The sequence below is a fragment of the Anser anser genome (genome assembly GCF_964211835.1).
Source record: "Anser anser genome assembly, chromosome: 6".
NCBI lineage: Eukaryota > Metazoa > Chordata > Aves > Anseriformes > Anatidae > Anser > Anser anser.
In genome coordinates, this window is record NC_139726.1 from 39,067,738 (window position 1) to 39,094,792 (window position 27,055).

At 37.4% G+C, this 27,055-nt stretch overlaps 2 protein-coding genes across 18 annotated transcripts in view; both read right to left on the reverse strand.

Annotated features, from left to right (window-relative positions):
- PGAP1 (post-GPI attachment to proteins inositol deacylase 1) overlaps positions 1 to 560 on the reverse strand; it is a 33,329-nt gene extending 32,769 nt beyond the window's left edge. The window contains exon 1 of the mRNA XM_083843023.1: positions 197 to 560. Coding sequence (XP_083699149.1) covers positions 197 to 559 — 363 coding nt within the window. The 5' untranslated portion in view covers position 560. The remainder of the gene's footprint in view (positions 1 to 196) is intronic.
- A 400-nt stretch (positions 561 to 960) lies between these two features.
- ANKRD44 (ankyrin repeat domain 44) overlaps positions 961 to 27,055 on the reverse strand; it is a 151,828-nt gene continuing 125,733 nt past the window's right edge. For 14 of the 17 annotated variants that reach the window (XM_083843009.1, XM_083843006.1, XM_083843005.1 and 11 more), the window contains 12 exons: positions 25,039 to 25,110; positions 22,171 to 22,372; positions 17,620 to 17,698; positions 16,475 to 16,592; positions 15,227 to 15,443; positions 14,346 to 14,433; positions 12,037 to 12,120; positions 10,643 to 10,788; positions 9,725 to 9,807; positions 8,789 to 8,871; positions 7,619 to 7,710; positions 961 to 5,408 (listed from right to left, as the gene is read on the reverse strand). In XM_083843009.1, the coding sequence (XP_083699135.1) occupies positions 5,143 to 5,408; positions 7,619 to 7,710; positions 8,789 to 8,871; positions 9,725 to 9,807; positions 10,643 to 10,788; positions 12,037 to 12,120; positions 14,346 to 14,433; positions 15,227 to 15,443; positions 16,475 to 16,592; positions 17,620 to 17,698; positions 22,171 to 22,372; positions 25,039 to 25,110 (1,530 nt within the window). In that variant the 3' untranslated portion in view covers positions 961 to 5,142. The remainder of the gene's footprint in view (positions 5,409 to 7,618; positions 7,711 to 8,788; positions 8,872 to 9,724; positions 9,808 to 10,642; positions 10,789 to 12,036; positions 12,121 to 14,345; positions 14,434 to 15,226; positions 15,444 to 16,474; positions 16,593 to 17,619; positions 17,699 to 22,170; positions 22,373 to 25,038; positions 25,111 to 27,055) is intronic. The other 3 variants (XM_083843000.1, XM_083842997.1, XM_083843003.1) reach the window with 2 other exon arrangements.

Here is a 27,055-nt window from a genome sequence, read left to right on the forward strand (position 1 = left end):
CGCGGCAGACCCGTCTCGCCCATCGCGCCCCCGACCCCTTCCTCCCCTCACGGCTCCCGGCGAGGCCGCCGCCCCTCCGCCCACCGGCGGCGCTGGGTGCCGGCTGGCTCCCTCCCACCTGTTGCGGCGGCGCCGCCCGCCCTGCTCCGTCAGCGGCCCTGCCGCGCCCCTTCGGGCTGCCGCCCCCCTCGCTCACCAGGTACTCGGGGTACTCGAACATGTAGGTCATGCTGCAGCGGTTCTCCTCGTAGAGAAACAACACGTCGCGCACCCCCAGCAGCGTCAGCGCCGCCAACGCCCCGTAGAAGAGGGGCGCCGCCGCGGGCAGCCTCCCGCTCGCCCGCCCCATCGCGCTGAGGTGCGGAGCGGCCTCGCCCCGCGGCCGCGGGCACGGTGGGGAGGGACGGGGCGGGGAGGGACGGGGCGGGCGCCACAACCTGGCCGCCAACGGGAGCGGGAGAGGTGCGGCCGCCATGTTGGGGAGGTCGGCGCTCGGCGCGCCGCCTGCCCGCCATGTCGGGGAGGGCAGAGACGCATCCGCCGGCTGCGTACCCGCCATGATGGGGAGGTCAGGGCGCGCTGAGGGGACTCCTGTCAGACAAGCGGTAGCATCTTTTCAGCATCTTCACTACACTCAGTAGTTAAACGTTTTCCCGTCATTTAAAATAAATAAAATTTACTCCGTTTTCCACCAGTATTTGTACCATTTTTATTTGTAAAAATAACCATCTGAATGCATCTCAATAGTAGTTTACAGTTAGGGTTTTTCATTACATTAATACAGCATTCAGTAGTTGAAAAAAAGTTACTAGACTGTGCTTGAGAAGATTCAGGCTGAATTCCAAGTCATTCACTGAAGTAAGTCTTTTTCCTCATTTTATACATGACATTTACCAAGTCTATAAACTTCAATTTACAAAATAAAACAATACCGACAAAACCCCACTGAAACCATCAAACAATATTTCATATTGTTTATTACAAATGTTATGCAAAATATAACACTGGCACCAGATTCATATCACCATCGTTTGTAAAGATATATTGCACATGCTAAAGCATAAAATATAAGACAAAACCTACAAAACATAAGATATTGGCTTTAATATGTAGATCACTGCATAAGAAACGCATAAAATTACATTTTATACACACACTCAGATTGTCACTAGTTTAGAACGCCCTTTCCTATAACACTGATCAAAGGTTTACTTTTTGTGTAATAAGAAAGCATTTTCAGCACTGCAAAAATTATACATTATTCCTATAGAAATTTAGCATATTAATTTTCATTTCAATACAGGTAGAACATATGAAAAGAAGAAACACTTTATACATTCAAAGAAGGGTTGAAATGAAAATTTACTGGTAATATATTGCTTTTATAACACTCAAATGGAAAAAAAAAAGAGACAACTTTCACAAAACATTTCCATAATACACAAATATAAAAAGGCACTCTAATATTTCTTACATGACTAAGAATAAAAATCACAATTTTTTTTGAAGTCATCCTCAAGATACATAACCAAGTTTCTCAACAGTACAATGGATAAACAATTCATTTCATGTGTTTGTTCTAATTTAATAATCTGGCAGTTGTTGACTGCATAAAAGTACCAAACACATTATGGTGCCCTTTTAGTAGCGATGAACAGAAATCCCCTGAGCTATTTCACAGCAATTTCAGGCAGTCCGGAGGTTTTTACTCAGTATTTATGAGAGAGACATGGGACCCAATCCTGCTATGGATTCCACCTGCAACTGTGGTTAAAATACAGGATGAAAACTATCCTGCTAATAAAACTGGGCAGACTGCTGCCCCTCAAAAAATACCCACTGTTTGGTGCAAATACAGAAGTAGTCCATGTACTGTAAATTGCAGGATCCAGGGTTAAGTGCAACAATTCTGTATGATTAAATCTACCCTTGTAAAAAGTCCACAGAAAGGCATGGTGATTATTTACATAAGATTATTCCCATGCTTAAATACCTGTCCTAAATAACACATTTATTTTTACAAGTGACAAATTATGTTACAGGTTAATATACTAGCATACAGGAAAAGGGATTCTGGTGAGATCTGGGGACAGGCTGATACTGAGTACTTCCAAAGGTCTTGCTTGTGATGGTTTCCCTAAGAACACCATACTCAAAACATGGCTTTCCCAATGCCCATAAGATGCTAACAAATCATATTTTTCTAGGATTTCTGGAATACTGTATACTTACAACATTGCTAGTTTATAGAGAAGTTTAATCAGTGAAGTTTAAATTTGATTCCTAGAAGGAGCAAAGTTATTTGATAATCACCTACACTTCTATAACGTTGTATACATCATAAAAGTTAGCAGTTATACTACACAGTTACCAGAGTTACAAGGTATTGCAAATTTACAAAATATTTTCAGTAACTCTGTACGGTAGCAAGTAAAATACTGATTTGTTTAAAATGGCTGCTTGAAATAATACAATACTCTCCTTGTAAAGATCACTGGTTTTCTCCTAATGAAACAACTTCATGTAGGCTAGTGTAAATTTATTTGAGGGTTAGACATATTTAATCTCTGGTTGAAATAAAATTAAAATGCTGTTCCTGCTGTTAGAGCAGGTGGCAACTATTTCCCATTTGTTTGTTTGTTTTAAATGCCCTCATTCTACACAGAAACAAACAAACTAAAACTTGGAATTTCCATTCATTTCTAAACACATGACTGAAAACTAACAACTGGTCTCTCCTCTTATTTTCAGTGCTTACAATAAGGTGGTTATTGCTATTCTGCAGGTTTTAATGAAAAACTTTGAGAAAAGTCAATCATAAAAATGTTTCCTGTGCTACTTCTGAGGAGAAAACCAGGGTTTCCCGTGCTCTGTCATTCTACTGCTGAAAAGATAGGATTGAGGAAAAACATACCTTTGCCTTCATAGACACTATCCCTTAGGAAGTTCATTGCAAATTTTGGAAATTTGTTAATGTTCAAGGAAACAATGTTTAATTTTAGCACGGCAAAATAAACAATGTGTGTTTTTTTTCAATTGAAGAACTGGAAATCTGCTGACGGATTATTATTTTTAAACAATTCAGTGGAACATGGCTAAAAACTACAACTAAAATAGAAATCCTTACTTTTTATTTACCCTGATGAAAGCATGCACTCAGGAAGAAGCTCTTCTCATCCTCCCAGCACAGATTTAGGCCTGCAGATATCCTGAGTGTGAATCACTGGAACTTGTAACACCTTAACTCCATGCTACATTACCCTTTTCTATAACTTTACTGTAGTTGTACAGTGTTCTCTCACCTGTCTAGCAAGGTGTTGGATCCCTTTCTTACACTTTCAAATGACGATGAAAAGTGTTTTGCTCTCTGCTTTTTTACCAGTACAGCCTGTGGACTTCATCTTTGCATTCCACAGATTAAGATGGGCACACTTCTGAAGTGCATCAGTCCTTCCTTTTTCCACTCAGGCCATCAGTCTTGCCTAGATTCACATTTTATTTTGCATTACACAAAATAATATGCACAACTACTAACAAGGAGAAAAAGCCATAGTTAATTTTCCTGGGTATTTGTTTCATTTCAAATAAATATAAACACATTTACATTAAAAGCATATGAACATTTTCCTTAGTCTGGAAAAAAACAAACTGTGGTCAACACATAATTAGTTACAAATGTCAACTTGAAACCTGCATCATAAAATGTAAAATTCACTCAAGACTATTCATTACCTCAAAAGTTTATAGTTTTATGATTTAGAAAAACTACTTCATTATGTCACTCACATTTGAAGAAAAAAATAAAAGTACTAAAGTCTTCCATTTAATCACTGAAGCATTTTGGTCCTCTTGGTACGGCTGGTTAGTTCGTGATAGGCATTCGTTTGTTTTGTTTTGTTTTTGTTTATAAAGTCTCATTCTTCCTTTTGTACTTCTGTTGCAGATGAGGGTCGGGGTCCGTTTGACCTAGAAACTTTGGCAGAAGGAGTAAACATATTCACAAGTTGACATTGCTTTCAAAGCTGGTGACAATAGGCTCTTTTAGCATGCACCTCCGATCCCCTGCATGGTGCATGGTACATTTTTGTTTTCTCGTGTTTGGTATTTCAACTTTTGGTGTTATGCTTTCACTACTTTACCTCTACTCTGTTAATCCAAACACTGGCAGAAGTATGTTAAAAATCGATATTGTTTACAGTAAAAATTGGTTATTTAAGCATAGAAAATTTTTAAAATCTATTGAAGTTGGCATGTCATCATAAATGTTTACGTACACCTTTGTCTACACCTTATTTCTTTTTCTGATACTAGATTCACGGTTAATGGCTCAGGTGACAGAAACTTCTAATGGCCCTAATTCTGTAGTGCAAATAAACTGTACACGCTTGTGCTGAATTGGAAAAGAAAAGGGGGGGGGGGGGCAAGTGATTTTAATTTTTCACAAGTGGTTCCACTAATGTCAGTGGGGAAACATGGTGAGACAAGTAGAATTTGGCCTTAAGAGTTTATATTTTTCTAATTGCGTGCTGCAACTAATAACTGTAAAAAGTGCTTTCTGTACGTTTAAGTGCTTAATACGTGCAGAATGTAAAATTTTTTTTTCCTGTAGAAACGTAATACAGGCAATTTTAGGATTTACAACTTCACCTTTGGTTTGTGTAAAAGAAGTTATCTAATTATCAGAGCCCCTGGAATTAGTAAACAGACAAACAGAGGAAAGGAGCAATGGTGAAATCTATGAAGGCTACATTGAAAATATGTTTGTGTACTAATAGTACAGCTAAAATATGTAAGTACTTTTTACAAACAGTTCCCTGTTTATTTGTGCTGTCAAAAAGAAAAAAGGCATTTTCTCTTTTTTACTTAAAATAAGAGGTAGAGACTTTCCACAGGGGCACTTAGGGCCTAAAGAAAACATGAGGAAGCTGAAAAGCTGCAGAACATTAATGGGAATAATATTCCAGTAAGTCCCCCTTTGTTATTTAAAGGCTTAATTCTCATCAACACTACATATCTTTCAATACCTACTTGTCAAGAGTAATAGTTAAGAATATAGGAGTGGGATTTGAGCTGTTTAAAAAGACCAAAACAAAAAGCTGAAAGGAAACAATACGGAAAGAAAAAGTTTTGCATACCAAAAAGTCAAAATGTTTCAGAATCAGAATCATTTTCATTGTACCCATCCTCTGTTCCTATGTTATTACTCAAGGGCTTATTACAAGAGTTAATGCTACCCATACTGGAGCCATCGCAGAGATGTGTCCTGCCCAAACTGTCTTTTTTAAAACAAGCGAAGTTGAAAGCCGTCATTGAACTGGAAGGAGAAAAAGGCATCATGGTAGCCAAAATGAGTGCCAGGCAGTCAGCCACGTCTTTGTTAGGAGCGCAAGCCAGGGCTGGCGTATGACCTGGGCACAAATGCAGACAAGGCAATGGTTAGTACTACGGGTACTGAGAATGGCACTGAGCATTCCTCATATACATCTCTAGACGACTTCGTAAGCAGGAGATGTATGTTCAGTTACAATCATGCCAGGCAACAGGGGGGTGTTACTTATTTTAAATTAGACATGCTGGGAAAATACACACTTTATGGAGCATTTAAATCACTGTGACCACAACAAGCACTATTTTTTTAAAATCAGGCAGCAAACAGACTTCACAATATGAATAAAAGCACTTGTTAAACACAGTTCAACAGCACAAACAATATGATGAATACAGAACATAGGGTGTACAGCAACAGGGACAGAAACTGGCTTCAGTTTCTGTATATATGAACAAGTCTCATTCTGAGAACAACGACTTTCATTAGAACATAAAAGATATTAGTTTTAACATATTTTGGAATAATAAGCAAAATTTCCAAGACTGATCAGTTGAGCATATACTCAACTCAGAAAGCAGTTCATTTAGGAATGAAACTGTAAGAGAATAGAATTAGACCAGTGCATGTGGTACATGTATAGCAAGTGTGACTATGTGGATGTTCAGTTATCCACAATTTGCATTATGTTAGAGGAATAATAACTGTATTCAGAAAGCCTGGCATAGGTTTTAAATATAAAGTCATAATATAGATGTCAGTAAAACAAAGAACTGGGGAGCTATCAGAAATTTGTCTTCTCTGCAGTGAAAGAGACAAAACCTGGCTCCTGTTCAAGGACTGCCACAAAGTAGCTCCTCATGTAAACAAACCTTTGAAATGAGTATGCTAATAATACTTGCTATCTATCAATTTTGCAGGCTGCTGTGCAGTACTGTGAAAGTGCACTGTGCTCTGCACTTTCCAAGAACTCCTCCTTTATGTTAAGAGCATACAAATTCTTTTGCAGATGGCTAAATCTTAAATGCTGCAGCAAAAGTAATCTGAGGTATTACTTCTATCTTACTGGCTCAAGTAAGCTGAAAACACCTGCAGAGTAGATGAGTTTGGTGGACAAACGTGAGTAGTTTTGTAGCAAACTACTCACACTTACGCACCAATTGCAATGAATGCATCCCCTAAATAGAATTCCTTCTTCTACCGAGTTCCAAGTTCAAGTATTCTTTAGAATTGTACTTATTGTACTTAAATTTCTCTCTTTTAAACTGTGTGCGCAGTTGCTCCTATAAAAATTAAACATGTATCAGATTTGAACTTAATTTTCCACTCATGACATACACGCAAATTAGCTAGATCTGCATGTACAATTTTAACAACCAAAACAAAATGGTGGTTAGAAGCTAGTCTGGTTCATTTTTCTGTCCCCTATCTCTAAACTGACATTAGGGCCAGATGACTTCAGTGGGACTCATTCATGCAAGTTCACCTAATAGCAATTGCTTAATAATAAATACTCACCACTCAGTTCTTTGCATCCATAGATATCAAATCTCTTGCAATGATGGCTAAGCTTTATTATTGTTAGTTTACAGATATGGGGAGATGGAGGTACCAAATTATTATATTAATGCCACAAAGTCAGTATTGTGAGAGAAACCAGCTTATTTCAGGAAGAGATTTTTGAAAATATTAATTATAGAAGCACAGCTCCCTGTGGGCTTTATAATGTTTAAGGAAGGACTTCACTGAGATCTGAAACAAAATTATCACATTAACCAATCATGTATTTTATGAGGTAATATAACAGTAATTTACTTGCATCTTGGGTTAGGTCAGACAATTGGAAAGCACAAGTTTTGATCTCAGAATGAACTAGGACACAATCAAACATATGGTGATGGTTTTCTTCCTACCCATTTAAACATGCGCTGATTGAATGCATAATCCTTAATTCTTCTGCAAGGTGTCAGAATTATCCGGTGCCACTTGCATGTTTAGGAAATTCAAGTTACCACTGCACTCAAGCATTAAAAAAGACTAGCTGTTGACAGTACATGCAAAATGAACAGTAAAAGGGACCACTGTGATGTTCAGAATACATTTCTATATTAAAAAAAAAAATAAAGAGAAAAGCGTCCTTTTTAATACAGATACTCACACAGCTCATTGTTTGTTCTTGGAAGAATATAAGTATCAATGATGTCTACCAGCTTTTAAGTCTATTGCGTCGGTCTGTTGTAAAATTACCTGTTAGGTACTACTGAAGTTTACCAAAGTGTATTATTTACTTACCATTTTCATCTACTGCTAGGACACATGCCCCTTTGGTTAGCAACTCTTCAACCACCATCTTCAAGCCATTACGTGCAGCAATATGGAGAGGTCTACAAAACAAAACATAAAAATTAAAGTTTAGTTTAAAATAATCCTTTTAAAAAAAGTTAGGCAGCACTTACAGCATATCCAGCATCAGAATGTTTCCTCCTGAGGATCATAACAATTATAATCTAGACATTAAATTATATTACAAACTTTAAAATAATTCTGGTGTACCATATCTATAAAATATGTGGAAAATAAATATAAGCAATTACCTTTATACATGCAAAGATTGCTTAACACTTGCCAGTCTCAAGGATTTCTTTAAAAACCTGTCAGATTTCCACTGTTTGCAGCACACAATGGACATTTAAAAGGAAAATGTATCTAAGACTGAAGAAATGCCTTTGTTCTATCCTTAATTCTGGCTACTACAGACTGTTCAAAATCATTGTATCACTTTTCTTCTCTTGAATATTCCACTGATAATTTCTGTTCCAGCAGTTTTGCTCCCTTCCTGGGCTAGCACACCATCCTCCTGTTTACGGCAGCTAATGGAACAGGAGAAACAATTTCAACATTAAAGGGGGGGAAAAGGGCTTAGGTGGAATGGATTCATCTGTAAGCTCTAGATCTACAGCCTGAACCTGTGGTTCAATCTTCTACTGGGGCATTCCTCCATTCCAGTCAAGCAGTTGCAGCCGGTGTAAGAATATTGATGGTTACAATCCTGCTGATAATGAGCACTATGGAAGGGAGTTGTACATAAACTTTGATCTCAAAAAACTTTAAAATTAAATGTAGTATCTTAATCTAAATAAATTATTTAGATTTAAAGTGAAGCTTGAAAAGGTAGGAAATGCCAGTATACATTCACATGATTGAAAGAAATTTTGATAGTCTTCAAATAAATGACTTCATATTATTTTTCCAACAAACCAAACACAGAATTAGCATCAAAGAAGTCAAAATTAAAAGTGAAAATGCAATATAAATCTAGTGTTTTCAAGGGCAGGCTCTTCAAAAAAACCTCAGAAATTTAACTTCCTTTTTCTATGAAAAAATCCAAGACATGAACTTGATAAGCTGAATCAGAATCTCTGGGTAAGTCAACTGAACTTGAGAGGATCAGGTTATACTTACGTCTGCAATGCATTATTTTTTGCATTAATAAGGCTCTGTTCTTGTATCTTGTCAAGTATTAACAAGGCACATTTTTCATGACCCTGTAGTTGAAAACAAAAAACTGTATTAATTTGCCGAAGATTGTTAAACTGAGGCAAAAGAAACGTTACATATAAAAGCAAAATGTAAAAACTCAATTTAAAATATGGAATATGCTACCCAGTTTCTAAGGAACTGTAATGAGTGAATTGTAAAAGCCTTAAAACACCATTTACAAACTGTCAATACTAGGATTCTTTAGCACATTTACAATTTTTAGACATTCACCTGTGTTTCAACCCTCCACTCATATATGAATTCACCTTCTCAGCTTTCAGGGAAGACTGACATTTCTTTTGAGAGCGCATTCAACTGATGATTTACAAGGACTACACAATAACAGAGAATGAGAGGGCTTAATCTCAAAAACTAATACTGTATTTCCTAGGTCTTTAAATGCCTTCTGTATTATTAATAAACTAATAATAAACTAATAAAAATTAATAAACAGGAGTAAAAGAAAAGTCCCAGGAGAGGGAATCCCATGGACTTTTTTTTTTTTAATTTTAATTTTTCAAAAACAGGCAACAACAATTGGAATTAATGGGAAAAAAAGTTGGGAAACCCACCACCACCAATCTAATCAATACCCCTGCTTTTACTGCTATAGAGTGCAAGATAAAATTTTGGGTTCCTTCCACAGAATTTGGAGAATAAATATTATTTCAGCTGTCATCCTTATTTCTCAATTTACTAAACCCTGAAATAGACTTGAAAAAAAGCTTGGTACAGTGTTCTCACTACACGTCTGACCATCACATCTCTATTGCAGAAATATTTGTTGGAGCTTTAACAAACACAAACATACACACAGACAGTAGAGATTATAGAAGCACACAGTTATCTTCAACTTACTTTACTGCTAGCCAAGTGCAAAGATGTATTCAAGTCCTTATCTTTTAATGTCAGGTCTGCCTTAGCAATGTTCACCAAGAAGTCTGAAGTTTAGTAGAAATCAATGAACAAATCCGATGGGCAGACAAATATGTAAAAACAGAGGGAAAAAAAACCTATTTCAATATGTGTGTGCATACATGCTAACCAATTAAGCCTTGATGCAACGTAAACTTTACAAACATGAAGTGAAAATAATGAGAACAGACTGATCTTGTGTAGTTAATCAGCAGCCAAATGGAGAGCTAATACCTCATTCATTTTGCCTCAAACTGTTGAACATAGATTAATCTATGTATCAACTTCCCCATTTGCAGATTTGCAAATTCTGCCTAAATCACTTCCTGAGAACAACTCTGAATCCTGCTCTGAGTGGACTAAATGGATATAATGAATTCAGGGTGCAGTCTGTGCTGTTAAAACTAAAGAAAAGGGAGTTTTGTTAAGTCAATATATCTGTAATCTGTATGTCTATATCATGTAGTCTAGCCTGGAACAAAACAGCTGTGGATAGCTGCCATTTCAAGAGTAGTATTTCCTATAATGTAACAGAAAAAGAGGTTACACTTAAAACTTTTTTACACATGCAGTTTTACTGCCCCATAAAAACAAGAAAGTAATAGAGAAAAGAAATACTATTCCCCTCATGCTCTTTACAATGCACTTTGGAGGAAATAAGACTCAAGTTTGCTATTGCAAGGAGTCACAAAGACTGCTGAGAAACGATGACTGAGAAGAAAAAAAAAAAAGATGTAAAGGTAGCTTCTTACAGGCATGCACAAAATTTATTTGTCTTCCTTAGTTTTCCCAGGAAAACACGATCACTTATTTGGGATCAGCAACTGCAGTTGCACTCAAAAGTGGCAAGGATTTACTCACCTACAGCACCTATGTGACCGTTTTGAGCTGCCATCATGAGAGGCGTTTTCCCTGCATGATCTGCAGCATTCACTTGGGCGCTGTGACTCAGGAGGAGCTGGAGGCATTCCACGTGATCCGCAAAGGCTGCTGCGTGAAGGGGCGTTCTGTGGGGAAAATTAACATGACCACAGCTGTTGCTGAATAATTACAATATTCCTATTTACTTGCCTTCTCAAGAACCTGAAAGCACAAGATGGTTTGGATATTTTTTCCTACGAACCTCAAAAGTTATCACAAGAGGAAAGCCGCAGTAGCAACATCCAAAAATAATCAAACAATATTTACAGTCTCTGTCCTGGTGCAATATAAACTTTTAAAAAAGGGAATCAGAGGGTGGATATGGTATTGTGTAGAATCTTGTACTAGCAGCATATTTATTTTAATGGAATATACTCTGTAAAATGGAAAGCAGTATAATCGTTCTGCATGTGATTTTTATTTTTCTTAGGCAAACTTGAAATGGGAAAACTACGAGAAAAGGACAGATTCAGTACTTAAATACACTGAAGTATTTCAAGCTATAGTCAAAGACACTACATCAACTGGCTATGACAACTGCGTTACTATGAAAGACAGAAAGAATTCTGTCCACTTTGAAAGTTATCAGTTTCCACAAGACTGAGACACTAGAAGTCGTCCTGTCTCCCTGTGGCCTTTTGGGTCTGAAGTACAACTAATTGAGATGAAGGACAGTTGGTATGTAACCCACACAATCGTGTTACTTCAGTTTTTGCTTATCAGTAAGGATGAGGTGCTCTCACCCTTACAGGAGTAAGGAATCACCATTACTGAAGGTTTTGTATTTGTTTTAATTAAGAGAAACAATGAGTATTAATTTTTTAGAATTGTAGCAATCTTAAGTATGTATATACATGCAGTGAGATTATCAATGTGACTGAAGATTTGACTGAATGAATATCTCTTGCTGTACCGGTATGAATTATTTTGCTGTACAGAAGTTTTCAATCATTTGTTCTGAGAATGCTAACATAACTTTTAATGAAATACTTTCCTATTTGTACACAGTATCACACCATTTATCAAATAAATGTGTTTATATGTTTAACAGAAAGAAAACAGATTCAGAGAAACAGCCTGGAGTGGTACGCTTTTTAAACAAACAAAACACTATATTCTTTTTTGACAGCCAAATTGAATACTTCATAGTATTCTTACTTCAAAGTCAGCCACCACTTAAGTTTGTTGCAGTGTAAGCTGCTATCTGACAGAGTCAGCATGACAAGTCTTGGCTCAGCTATATATGATAAAGATTAGTTACAGAGGTTCAGACAGAATTACGAAAAATATGAGATGGATTCACAATGATGAAAGGCAATTTAAGAAGCTATTACCTTCCTTTGTCATCTTTGCAATTGACAATGTTGGCATCGATGGCTCCAATGAGCAGTGATGCACAGTTTTCATGATCATTGATTCTGCCAAAAGACAAGACATTTTTAAACAATGTAAAAAGATTGCATCTGCTACTATGGATTTCAGCACCTAAAGCAAAGCTGATCCTGCAATTCACTATGCAGAAGGTTAACTGAAAGTACACTAGCAACCTAGGATTAAAACTTTAATACCTTAAAATCCTTTAATCTACGTGTCAAACACTGGAGAGTACTTGGTCATATACACTTACACAGAGAAAGCTTTATTCTAATGTTTAAGGTATCAAAACTCACATCTTCCAACTCACGCTTCTAATACTTTTCCTTCATGGAGGTACTCTTCCTGGTTATTGGTAATTTGTCTTATTCCATTATGAACATTTTTAAGTAACAGTATTAGCCATATATTATATCTCTAATATAGCTAGAAGACCATGCTGTCTTAGCAACAGTTCTTTTATTTTAAAGTTGCATGCATTTTTAACATGCACATGTTTTTAGGTGAGTTTAAGAATTACATACCAGTTTAAAAGACGACCAATATTTGGTTTATTTTAAGCAGAGTAAAAAAAATTCTTTATAAATATGCTTATTTCTCTAATATATTGTTTTTGATAATTACAAGGTTTGATATATAACTTACTTTTCTACTTTCCAATGATGTCAAGTGTAGAAAGAAAGCCTACAGAATAGCAACTCCTATCATTAATTCTGGAATACATTAATTCTTCCAATAGAAGACAGAATTCATAATTCTGCCATTCTAATTATTGGTAAGAATTAGGAAGGTCTGCATTTGTTTTTACAGAGCTTAATTCCTTACTCTTCTGATGGTTTATATGTCCTGATAAGCATGTTAGGTCGTACATACCAAAGTAATCTTGCATTTTTTGTAAAAATACATTAGCAATTATGTAATGAAATGTTATGACTTTGCCGTATTAAAATCCTTCCTGTATGAAAATGCACTACTTTATTTGAATAAAGAATGTGTCTAAGATACGTGCATGGAAGAAGATTAGAAGCTCATAATAGCCACCAACGTTTTGTTGTTCATAAGGAATAAGAGAACTTTGGATACAGAGTCTGCCTCTATGGCCAATCAATCCCTTTGGCTAGTACCAAAGCTTCCAGATAGAAGTTATGTTAGAAGAAAGAAAGACCATGCAGGGAAATCAGTCTGGAAAATACTCAGCTGAGAATATCTTGGAAAAAATACGGCCCACACAGAGCACTGTTCTAGCATGGTATAGATTGTTTTTTCAAAGTCCCTTTTCCATTACTGCTTTATTCCAGTTGCTAAAAAAAAAAAAAAAAAAAAGAATCATCTTGACTGTGACAAGTTCGCTTCGCTACAAGAAGGACATGGAGGTGCTCGAGAGAGTCCAGAGAAGGGGCAACGAAGCTGGTGAGGGGTCTGGAGAACAAGTCTTACGAGGAGCGGCTGAGGGAGCTGGGGTTGTTCAGCCTGGAGAAGAGGAGGCTCAGGGGAGACCTCATCGCTCTCTATAGGTACCTTAAAGGAGGCTGTAGAGAGGTGGGGGTTGGTCTATTCTCCCACGTGCCTGGTGACAGGACGAGGGGGAATGGGCTAAAGTTGCGCCAGGGGAGGTTTAGGTTGGATGTTAGGAAGAACTTCTTTACCGAAAGGGTTGTTAGGCATTGGAATGGGCTGCCCAGGGAGGTGGTTGAGTCACCATCCCTGGAGGTCTTTAAAAGACGTTTAGATGTAGCCCTTAGTGATATGGTTTAGTGGAGGACTTGTTAGTATTAGGGCAGAGGTTGGACTAGATGATCTTGGAGGTCTCTTCCAACCTAGACGATTCTGTGATTCTGTGAAGTTTATTAATTTTCAGCCAATGGGTTTCAAAAGAACCTCAAAAGGTCAAACCTAAATGGACCAAGGCACTATAGCCTAGGTCATGGCCAAAGAATGGAACAGCTATGAAATTACACCGTGTGAAGAACACACGTAGGTCTATACAGGTAAGCAAGGGAGAAGAAACTAGGAGGAAGCAGAAATGCACCTATTTAATTACAAATCAGTATTTCAACAAATAGCATAAATGTATTATATTTATGCAAAAATACTCTTTATTGTGCCTCTTTTTTTTAACAGAAAGATAAGCACAATTTTATGACCAGCTTTAAAATTATTTGCTTGCGCAAATAATCTCAAATAAAAATAGTTTTCTTCACATGCTGCTACTTTCCAGATATATCATAAAGCAACATATCTGCATTTGTTACTGGAAATTTCTACTTACACGGCACAGTGCAATGGAGAGAAGCTATTACCATAGAATTTGCGGAAAAATTTTTGTTCCAATAGTACCTCTGTGCAGTTTTCATGACCTATAAGAAATCAGATGGTTTGCAGTGTTACACAAAGCCAGTAATTCACTCATTGCATACTAGGTTTATAAGGATTATAATTTAACACTTTAGATTTAAGATTGAACACATTGTGTACATAAGCTTTTATGTGATAAAATTAGAAACAAAAATTGTTTTACTTATATATATACATATATATATATATACATATACTATATATATATATATATATATATATCAGCAACATAGTAGATCCAGGCTGATATTAACCCCTCTCAAAAATAAAAGGAAAGGAAAAATAGTCTCCTTTTTAAATGATATTACATACATGGCCTCACATATCTCCAAAAGATGGTCTTAAACGATGGTACTAGGAGGTTTTATCCTTTTATTAAGCAAGAAACATAATCAGTTCAGGCTATCCATCTAATCATGTCACTTCTTGCTTTAATAAATAAGAAGGTGACACCTCAAAGAAGCATTTCTGGCCCCATACTAATCAATGAGAATTTCATCATTCACTTCACGAAATCCAGAATTTCACCCTGGCCTTCTGTGATGGGAGCAAATGAACACAATGACTGAGATATTTCTCTATAAGTTGCAAAGCCGTTGAGAGCTATTGCTGGAATTTCCCTGGATTTTGAACTGAAGTGTAAACACAGAAAATGCAAACTACAGATAGTAAGTAAGAGGGGAAATAATTTGACTCTTCATTTTAAGTTTCTCAAAGGGTTAAACTTTGTTATCATGCTTTCCTAAAACTGAAGCCACATTTGAACTTGGTAAAAATCCACAGGGACAAACTTACCATTGTAACAAGCCCAGTGCAGCGGTGTATAACCTTGATTATCTTTTAAACTGCAGTCTTCTTCTGAAAGTGCTACCTGCAGTAATTCACTCAGCCAAGTGGCATGACCCCGAGCTGCTGCAAAGTGCAGAGGTGTTCTGCCTCTGGCATCTTTACATAAAATAGATACGTCTTTCTCTAACAGCATCTGAACACACTCTTCATGCCCAGTCATAATCTGATAACAAAGAAATGAGTAAAGAGGTTGACATAAACATAGACTCACGCCCAGGAAACATGTGCTATGATTGATGCCTGTGAACATGAAACAGCCTGAATAGGATTCAGATGACAGAGATGAAAGCTCCTTTGATCCCATGGGTATCCTATGATAACCACTACACTGAAATATATTTGCTATTACCTTTCAAAGGCATTGATTAATAGTTTGTGGAAGAAACCCCACTAAAGGCTCAAAACCAAGGAGGAGTTTAAGATTAATGAAACAGATAAGCAAAGGTTGAGGTCCAGAAAACCTGAGTCTTGCTACTCAAAACCATGTACAAATGTGAGAGGAGAGTTGAGGGAAAAAAAGGAACAATATTATCAGAAACATGAAAAGGTGTTTTAACAGCTGGCCAGATATTATCAGTGACCTCCATGTCATACATAGATTAGCTTTAGTATCTTGGTCATGTTCATACACTGCTGTTAACACAGAACAAAAATGTTTTATCATAGCTTTGTTACAGACAGGTGTTGGACTCTAAGCTGAATTGCTCACTACAGTTATTACAGAGTTCTGAATAAACATGATAAACATGATCTCTTGCATCAACTGCACATTGGGTAAGAAGGTGTCTCCTAAAAAAGGTTAGATCTGCCTTGAATTTCACTGCCTCCATATCAATACTTAAGGCTTACTTATTTACAACATCCTCCCCAAGAAAAAGGATAGCAACTGCTGGGCAGTTCTTTTAAATAAATTATTTTCAAAATTCTTAAAGCGCTTATAACAATAATGATTGCTATAGTAGAGTGTCTAGAGCCAAGAGAAAAAATCAATCTAATCAATACTTTATCTAATTAAAGTGAATGTGAAATAAAGTCAAAAGCAGAGCAGATTTGTCCTGATTTTTACCTCATTGACTGTTTTTAGTCATGTTTTCAATCACTAACTATATCCCCTACATATTCAATATCCCTGTATTTATAAATGAATTGTATTCACAGTAAAACAAATAATTAGAATTATTAAAACTAAGTCACCCCTCGATGTAAAGCTGTGCATCCCACGAGATCAGCTGCATCTACAGATGCTTCTTTTTCAAGTAATAAGGAAACAGCATCAATGTGCCCATATGCCACTGCAAGCATTAGGGGGGTTCTAGAAGAAAAACAAACAGAACAGTCACAGCTATAAAATGACATGCTACTTGGCACTGCTAACTTACTGGACTAGAGAAGTCAGGAAGCCCTGCATTTCTCTCCATTCCTACTCAGAAATTTATTCCTTTCACTGTACTCTTCTATATAATACTCAGGTGAAAATATTTTGTATGAAATTATTCTTAAAATGTTATCAGCCAACTAGTATGATTCATTTGCAAGCAGTTTACAGAGCAACATCATTCGGGACAATCTGTTCTCTTAACAACCTACAATTATCGTCACCTCCAGCAACACGTGAGCTTTACAGTACCCAACTGTTGTGAATGAATGCCCGATAGTTATCTAGATGACAACAACTCAAAGCATTTGTTTTGAAAATGCTGCACAATTGTTTAAAGTGGAGTAAGGAACATGAGGAAACTCTATTAAAGCCAACATTTGGACTAACATATCTTCCTTTGTTTTTTTTTTTTCTTCCTTAAAGCAATCTATTCTTCTATTCTTAGGTAAGACTAATACCGTTCAAAGTTATACATATAGTCAGATATATTCCAGGTAACCCCAAATAAGTTTTTTAAAGCATTCATGCTTTCAACTTCTAAAGCATACTTTATATTGCCTCTATAGCTGCCATTTAATGAGACAAAACTTGTAGGAACATTTCAGATTTAGGGCTCACCTCAAATTCAGTCTCACTTTGCCAGCTTAGTATACCAAGTAAATCCTAAAATATCAGCATTTTAGAAAGTAAAAGTCTATAGAAACATCTCAGAAGCTTGTTAGTTTACATTGAATCTGGCTCTAAGCATCTATGAAGAATTGTTTAAAGTATGAAGCAGAGGCTACAATTAATGAATAATCTTTTCCACATGGCTTAGAATGTATACTTTGTAGTTTCTGCCAAATTCTAAAAGGAGAAGTACAGGAAGTACTGTATTTCAAATAAATGCTTTTTCTGCATGAAATCTGAGATGCTATTTGAATCACAGAACTGAAAGAAAACCATCACAAAGAAAACTTACTGTCCTTTGGCGTCTGTCACATCAGGGTTGTCTGCAACTTCTAGCAACAACCGTAAACAGGGTGTATGACCATTAATGACTATGAAGAAAAAAAGTGTGTTAAGTTAAAATAGGCTTAATTTCAGATACTTTTCCATTAGAATTTTCATGGATAAGAAATTTATTGATAAACAATTAAAATACTTTGCGATATAATAAATTAGTATTCCTAAAATTTTCAATTTACTTCTGGCAATGAAATATGAGCTCTTTTTTCCCTGACTTCAGTAAAACAAGGATTATTTTTCTTTCATTCAAAAATGCCAAATGAGTAAAACAGAAATTGTGATTTTCACTACTGAAAAGATCTTTGCTAAATGGGTCAGCATTTCAAAATCCCTCAGAGCAAGCAGGCAGACAAGGTTTTCTATGATCAGTGTTGGAACACATTAAGCAGTACAGCAGCAAAGCTCGTTAATATTACATAGGCTGTACAAGCAAATTCTTCAGTGCTGTTATGAAAAAAGAAACATCTGCAAAGAAAGACCAATATTACACATTTTGTATTCCAGGAAGCACCACGTTACTTTGACATTTTGCACTCCAGCGACCTCCAGGCTGACTCAGCTGTGCTGAGCCCCACAGCAGGCAGTCGGGAAGCCGTGAGGAGAGCATCAGCGCAGCCTTACAGCAATGCCTCTATGATGCAGCCAGCAGGTACTGCATCTCCACTTGTTCTCTCAGACTCAAACTTCTCAGGAAATGCTTGTTCCTACTCAAGCCCATCAGTCATGTCCTCCCAGTCCCCTGGGCATTGGCCAAGATCTCTCTAGTCTCCAAGTCAATCCTGACAGCTTCACACCAGCCTTGTTTGCTGGTGAGAGCTGAACTTTGGCAGTTGGGCACACTCAAGGTGATTGAGTCCAGGTTGAAGTATACAAAGTCACCACTACTGCTGACATTCTTTAACCGAAAGACTGTTTTGTCTCAATCTGCTTATTTTTCCCCCTCAAAGCCTTGACTGGGATCTTCCTTAGTTAAGAGAGCCGTGATGAGACATTCTTCAATTCAGTCAGTGCGGAGGTGACAGCACACCATCATCTTAGCTCCTTACATGGCTATGCAGAGGCCCAAACAGAGACAAAAATTCTCTTGGGGTTATTCCAGTTTTTCTAGTTTAAGGTTAGAAACCATGGGTACTTCTCAAAAACAGGGTTTCCTCTTTAAAATGTAACCCACTGCTGTTGGAAAACAGCTCCAAAGTACTCTATTTTGCAGGGCCAGATGCTGGAAACCAATCTGTGTGTCAGCTGGCTTAAAGGCTTCACTCACGGGAGGAACAGAAATTTCTTACTTAAAATAAATAAATAAAAAAATAAAAAACAATAATCCCTATACTCAGTAGATAGAGATTGTGTTCTTATTACAGCAAGTCATGCATTCACACTGCCCACACCCTGTGGACTGAGGCAGAAACCTTGGGCACCACCTGTGTCACATCATCCTGGCAGAGAAATGGGTGCACATCATCACATTTAAATCACTCATCCAAGAATAATCTCAGTTGCTTTCCCCAGAAAAAATAAAAGATGCTTTTAGTTATTTACCACTAAGTAATGACATATACATAACATGTAAACACTTCTACAGGGCTGATGAGTCAATGACTTGTGGGGAAAAAAACCCAACAAAACAGTTATTTCTGCCAGCAGAAGGAAGAGAAATCCCAACTTGTTCACAATGATGTCTGAAAAGGATTCTGGTAAGTCAGTTTTAGAATAGATACTCGCAGAAAGTATTCAGAGCTGACCCAGTGATTGCTAAACATTACAGACCCTGCAGGGAATGTGAGCTTTGCCAACAGAGCTACAATGCTACCCTAGGGAAACACTTCCAATGGATTCCCCAAGCCAGACAGAGGAAAGATTGGCGGTAATAAAATTATATAGGGAACATATAATTTAGGCTAAGGAAATTCTCCATGTTATGAGGTCAAAGAAAGCCTGTTCCCTGAGGGGAACAGACAAAAAAAAAATACTTCATTAGGTGAATTATTTCTCTACTAAAGTTACAAATCCCTTTACTGAACAGAGCTCTGCAGAATCCTGTAATCCAATCCACCAGTTCAAGTCTCCTTAACTGCTCTGTTCAGCAATTCTGCTTGTGCAATCAGAAGGAATGAAGACACACACGTTTAAGGGGATGGGCACATATGCCTTCTTGTTTGTTCCACTGCACAGTAAATGCATGCAAGTTTTCATTTTTATGCATGCAAATGCATCCCGTCACTCAAAGGATTAATTCAGCAATAATTCTGTCAGATTTCTCAAAATATGCCAATTTTCCTCTTATGCTTGCATTGCAAATAAAAAATGTTGAATAGTGCATTGGAACCATGCAGGGTTTCCGATAGGTGGCATCATTCTTCGCTAAAACACCCCTAAACGAAATGTTACGAAACAGCATAACAAAAATCATCAGACTTCAAGTAGCTTTTTGTAATAGTTGGAGATGGAAGCTTTACTCCTTCAGGATTGCCATAGAATTCTGCATAGCTGTTGAGTGCAAGGTCGTAAACAGTATTTGATTGGATATTTACCCAAAATGCACTTAGTTTGCATTCAAAAGCCTCCAAATTCATGACAGTGATAAACCTTATTTTCTAAGACTTCAAATACTCAATTTTCCTGTGCAATATTTTCCTTTCTGCTTAGGGTACATGTTCTCCATTTCTTCACTCTATTATTCCTATGGGTAGGGTTTTCCTGCTTCTTGCCTTTTCTCTTTTTTTTTTTAATATAAATTTAGCTTATTTGTTTTACTGAAGATTTAAAGAAAATTCTGCTCGAATCCCTGAAATATATATTTTTTTTATTTTGTGAAACAACAACAACATCACAGACTAGAGAAGTCTACAATTGATCTTCCTACTGGTTCTACGTGGAAGGCACTCACATTACAGTGATGAGGGCAATTAAAAAAGGAACTAAAATAGAAATAAAAATACAATCAGAATTCGTATGAAGGTAAGAAATGTGCCTACTTAAAATAATACCTTCTATTCAACAAACCTACTCAACTCTATTTAACAAACCTAGTCAACAAATCCATATTTTGAGTGGGAGTTGCTAACAAGAATATGGCTTTGTGAGCGCTTAGCTTTTTCAGTAATGCAGAATATTCACAGTTCAGCTGTGACAAGAAATCTATGCAACTATAACCAAAATTTTAAATAAATGCAAAATCGTTGCTAGCAGTGATGACATGCCAGACAAAGTCACAGCTTGTTCATGAGACCTCAGCTAGGTTTGAAGTGGCTATAGAAAAGCTCTTGACCAACACAGCTGCACTTCTGTGGCAGCACTGTTCTTGACTTAAATTAATTAAACCAACAGTGTTAATAGGGCGGGATCATCTGGAGTTAGTATTTTGTGGTTTTATTGAAAACAACTGAACTCCCCCCACACTGAATTCTGGTCTCAAACTTCTGATTTGTGCACTGTGGCACAACATCTCTATATGATTACTTTATTGTGGGTAGCAATGCATTCGGTTTTATGCAAAGTCTAAGGTGGCAGAAGACATTTTTTAGTATGCTGTGAAGACTTATTGCAGAAATCTCTTCAATACTGCAGGCAAAATTGATATAGGTCAATCTGACTTTATGCTTCCAGGTTGCACAAACGTGATCACAGAAAAAGATGGTATTACAGGATGTGCATGCATTTTATTCTAAGCAAGATGAAAAAAACATACAGAAAGACAATTAACATTGTTAACTAAAAAAAAGTCCAATAAATTATTAATTCTACTTCCCACTAGAGGTCACTACTATGTTGTACTGAGTTCCTCAACAAACAGTCAGAGGAGCAATATTCCCTTCGGTGCTGCCATGTATTTAACCAACAGGTACATATTAAATAATAACCTCTAAATAAATGGCAAATTCTACATTTCCAGTGTCCAGTTAATTATGCAATGTGTAGTACTCAACACATGGTGAATGGAGCAACTCCTAGCAACAGCAAATTCATAAGCTGGTTTAGGAGAATAACATCTAAAAGAGGGTGAATTTCTGCAGAGCTGCCACTGCGAAAGGCTGAAGGTTTTGAAAACAGGACAATTTAATTGCCACCAGAAGCCTAACTGTATTTGCAACCTTTCTTCCTTAGGAGAAGCAGTGAAGCAATCATCATCTCTTCCCCTGTTTTTTTTTGGCTCAAGAACCATTAAGTGAAGGTGTTGTAGAGGAAACATCATACATCGTAAAGAGTAGGTGGTAATAGAGAGAGATGGAAAAGCAGAGGTAAGCAGGTAAGGGCTGAGCAGTAGAGGAATGGAGAAATATGGTATTCTGTGAAGGAGGACTGATCCATGGGGACAGAGGAGAAAAACCATGGAAAAGACAGGTGAAGAGTTAACTGCTGGGCCTTGGCAAACAAGAAGCAGTCCTCAATATACGTCAAAATCTCATTCTTCTTAGAATATGCATAGGAAATAGTAGGTGGGTAAAGTTAACCACATATGTGTTACAGGATTCATACCACAAGCGTAACATAAGCACACACTCACCTGAAGCATGCAGTGGGGTCCTTTTAGTGACGTTGTCTTTTACAGTGACAGAAGCACCCTGGCTGATGAGAGCTTCCACGCACTCTGCATGCCCTTTAAATGCAGCCAGGTCCAAAGCAGTGCGTCCCTTCTCATCCTTGATATCCAGATCTACCAGAGACTGGAGGAGTACCTCCAAGGCTTGGTGATGACCATTATAGGCCTAGAAATATGAAATGACTCATGTAAAGAACACAACTCTCGCCTCTCAAAGAGTCACATAAAACATGAATAAGATGTGCCCTTGTTGGCCTCCCAAACACAGTAGAAATTACAGTTTTCTTGACTCTTTATGACTCTTCAGCTTGAAAGGACTTTTCCAAATTACATTGTGGATGATACAAGTAGCTAAGACACTCAAAAATTCCTGGTTTTCATGGAGCGAAATTATGATTATTGATTTGCTCTGACCTTCTAATACAACCCAAGGTGAGGAATGTCAGGCAATAATTCATCAATTCAGTACAGACTAAATTTAATTTAACCTTGTAGGGACTGCCCTCCTCTACTGACTGTTAGACTCACACAGAACATCCTTTTTATTTACACATGAACATAGAACTAATGTTACTAGAGTTGAAGCAGTTAATGAAAACAGAAGAGCAATACTAACACAAAATTAACAACCAGCCACCAAACTTCAAGGTTAAGTACTGGTGGTATTAGCTTGCTCCTAGTGACCATTCTCAGAAGTTTAAAAGAACAGAACAGAGTAGGAAGCAAACAGTTGTTTCCCTGTTAGACCAAGAAAACTACTCAATAAAAGTAAAAAGGCAAAGGCAGAAAAAGCAGAGGAAGGTGAGGGCACAGAGAACTCATATCCCAGAAAACACTCTGATGCAGTTAGATTTTCTTCTCTATTACAGTTTTACTTAGAAAACAACCAGCAATAACCTGAACTTCCACACAATATGAGTACCTATCTTGAAGGTACCAAGCAGACAGTATACCCCCATCCTCTCCTTGAAAGGATAAAGTTGATTTGTTTGTTTCCTTTTGGTTTGCCTGACACTGTCACTTACTTAGCCATGACCCTAACCAGGCACTACAGCCTCAGAGAATGGCAGATCAGTATTTCATTAGCTGCTAGTTCACCCCTTTGTTTCTAATTCTTAACTATTTCTATTCTATTGTCAAATATCTGGAAGCAGAGGCCATGGCCACTGCTCCATATCAGCTGTTTAACAGGTCTCTGTGTTTTGGTGTAAGTTCATAGCTTTCTGGACTGCCGGGTGGAGACATTCAGAGACACTGACATAGTTGTGGAAGGATAGCCACAGGCACCCCAATAAATGGGAGGGCTTGAAACAAATGTCAAAGATACTTCTGGATACCTGCACTTAAAGCGTGAGAAATTGTAATGTTTTATGTCAGCTTTTTTCTTTTTTAATTTATTGTGTTTTTGGGGCATCTCGGGTGAATGAACTGTTAAAACAGCAACCGATACAACAGGGAGAGACACTGGCAGTTTCCTTGCAAGGATTCTTTCCAAGAAGGACCAGAGAGGAAATGAGTTTGCTGTCTGGCCAGCTGCAGGTCAAGTCCTTTCCCTGCACAGGAATTTGTGTTGATGACAGTACAGGTTGTAACCCCTATTTTATCTTGGGACAATATTCTTCCCAAAGTAGTCAAATTGCAGAGGAAAAGAACTGAGGGTGAGAATTGTTCAGTGGCAAACTCGGTCCTTTTAACCAAACTGTTCCAGCTCTAGTTCCCTCAGATTATGTGTGCATAATTCAAATGCCAGGTTGGAGCTGTTATGACTGACTGGGAAACAGAGATATGATCACTATACAACTAAAATTTGATCCTATTTTCTACACAGCAGCTTCATGGTGAGGTTGGATATTTAGTGAAATGCCACTTTGTGTAAGACATGTGAGGACAGGCTGAGAGAGCTGGGACTGTTCAGCTTTAAAAAGAAAAGGTTCAGAAAGGTCTTAGTGATGTGTATAAAGACTCGAGGGGGGGGAGCAAAAAAGACAGAAACAAATTCTTCTCAGTGGTGCCCAGTGACAGGACAAGAGGCAATGCGCACAAATTTAAACACTGAAAATACCATTTAAATGCAAGAAAAAACATTTTTATTGTGGGGATGGTCAAGCACTGGAACAGATTGCCTGCAGAAGCCATGCACTGTTTGTGCTTGGAGACTTTCAAAATGTGATGGGGCATGGCCCTTGAGAAAACCACCTCTAACTGAACCTGCTCTGATCACAGAGTAGATGATTTTCAGAGGTCCCAGCTGACCTACACTATTCTGTGATTCTGTGCAAGACAACTCTGGGAAGAGGGCTGATGAATCTTGAATCTCAGGCTCTTGGGAAAAGGGAGCTATTGCGATCTCTGAGCCACAGGTGCTGGATCCCCTTTTGTCAGCACAGTGACCACTGCATACTCCCTGGGCACTTTAAACCCTGGGGTTTAAGCATGTGTTATCACACCTGGCTGTGCACCAGACAGTTTTTACACTCTGCATGTCTCCAGGAGATTATGAAGAGTATCCCATTCCATCGTCAAAGCCATGGGGCTCAAGCTCCAGCTTCAAACTGATAAACTAGTTATAAATAAAAGTTGTGACTTGGCATTTCATTTCTTTACAGTTTCTGTTTCTTCTTCTACAGTCTACCTGAGTATTACAGTCAATAAAAGCAAAGAGCCTCAACTGCCAGAAACTTAATTAACAATTCCAGCCCAGAAACTGGTTTTGTTACATCTAGGCCTACACATCTCTTTACAGCTGTTTCAACATCAAGTCTATGCTTCAAAGACAGAGGTTAAGGAGTTATTCTAGGAGATGATCAAACACGTTACACATCTCATACTTACAGCTAAATGTAAAGGACTTTTCGTAGCTGCAGAATCTGATTCCTCAAACATATTGTTGGTTTTTTCCAGAAGCTGAAAATGGGAAAAAAAAAAGTCTTAAAACATCTTTGCAAAACTTAGGATAAGGTCTTATGAACTATAAATCAGTAGACAAAGATAAACTTTTTTTTTCTCAGATGTCTGCAGTGGATATTGAAGGACAGTGAGAAATAAATACGTCACAGCATTTCCTTTATGTATTCTCAAGTCTGTTTTCCCTATGGGGTCAAGTTATAAAACTAATTTGAAAGCTTGTCATGAACATCCTCATCCTGATTAATGAGTTTCCCTGAAATCAGAGAGACTGCTTGCATGAGAACGAACAGGCAAAAGGAAGAATTTGTGGAGTAGAGCCCTAAGACAATTTGCATTGGAAAAAGGGATGTTGCATGAATACACATTTAATGCACATGCAGGCCATTTCTGATACATGGTGGTCTGGATAATTCTGACACATAATTAGGGCTGGAAACAATTATAACTGAGCTGTTAGTCATTTCACAATCATTTTTATAATTTATCGAAGTAGAACCTGCTTCTACAATGACAGACTTCAAAAACGCAACACATTTGAACACCTTGAACTCCTAAAAGGGTTAACATCTAATAAAATGCAACACATTTTTCTGATTCTCTTCATGTAAAGGGACCCCAAAGCATCTTAAGGCTTACAAATAGAACATTTCTGCCCAATCATAAGGTGGAACTATGGATTTACTCTGACCAACACCACATGCCACAACAGCGTACAAACCCTGGCAACTTACCTAGCTGAGGTTGCAAAGAAAACGATACACAATATTGACAAAATATTGGGAATTCAACACCTTTTAGTAGCACTGCTGGTGTGCAAGACATTTTATTGATAAGTACTCAAACAGCTAGTCTCCAAAATCCTTTGTAACTGAAAACTAATGTTTTACAAAAAAAAAAAAAATTAGTAGCCAGAAACTGTAAAAAGCAAAGAAAAGCATGACAGGTAACTACAAGTGACTTGTAATGTTTCTAAGGTTACAAGTCAGGTTTTCACAGTGTTTTTTTAATAGAGTAAAGAATTAGCTAAAAGACTGAAAAAGGGGACTGGGAGTTCTAGTGCCAATCTGGACGATTCTACAGTATGCCAACATGGAAAACTCTGAAGAGACCAACGAAAGCCTATAGGTGGCACAGAAATTATCAACCCTACGCTGCAAGATGATGGTATATAATGAACTCATATATACCTAAACTTTTGGTGTAACAAGTCAGTCCTTACCAAACCTACATCAAAAATAAATTGATCCAAAGTATCACAAATCTCACATTAAACAAGGACGTTAATCGGAATTGGGAGGGGGGAGGAACAAAACGGAAATTTAAGCAGTAATTTTGTTTATTTGTATATTTTGAGCCTAGTGATATGTCAAGAGTAGGAAAGAAAAGTGTGTTAATGCAAATACTGCTCATAAGCAACTGGGTGCAATTTTTAACAGGTAATACTAATTTTAACACAATCTTACAGCTAAGGAAGAAAAAAAAAAAGTCCCACACCACTTTTGCAGTAGATTTGGGGCAAGGTTAGGGAAACACATTTGGTATTTTCACATGGAACCATATCCAGTTTAAAACACTGTTCTTCTCTTATATTTTAGATGAAAATGGGATGAAGCAGTAACTCTGAACACATGGTCATGAATTCTCAGTTATCACAAACATGCTCTAAAGAGGTAATAATTTTAAGTCTGATTTTCTCCAGTAAGTAAACAAACTTAAAAAAAAAAATCCAACCAAACCCAAGCACTAAGCCTGTTTCCCTGTCTGTTCCATATTGGCCTTTATTCTGAGTCTATAAGGTCAGCACAGAAGACTAATTTAATCACTTGTAATTACATTGATCATCATCTGTTGAAATTCCAGGATCAAAAACTTAATAATTCCCTCTCTGGAACAAGGCAGATAACTGCCTTTCGAGTAGATGAAAAACAAAGAAAAGAAAAAG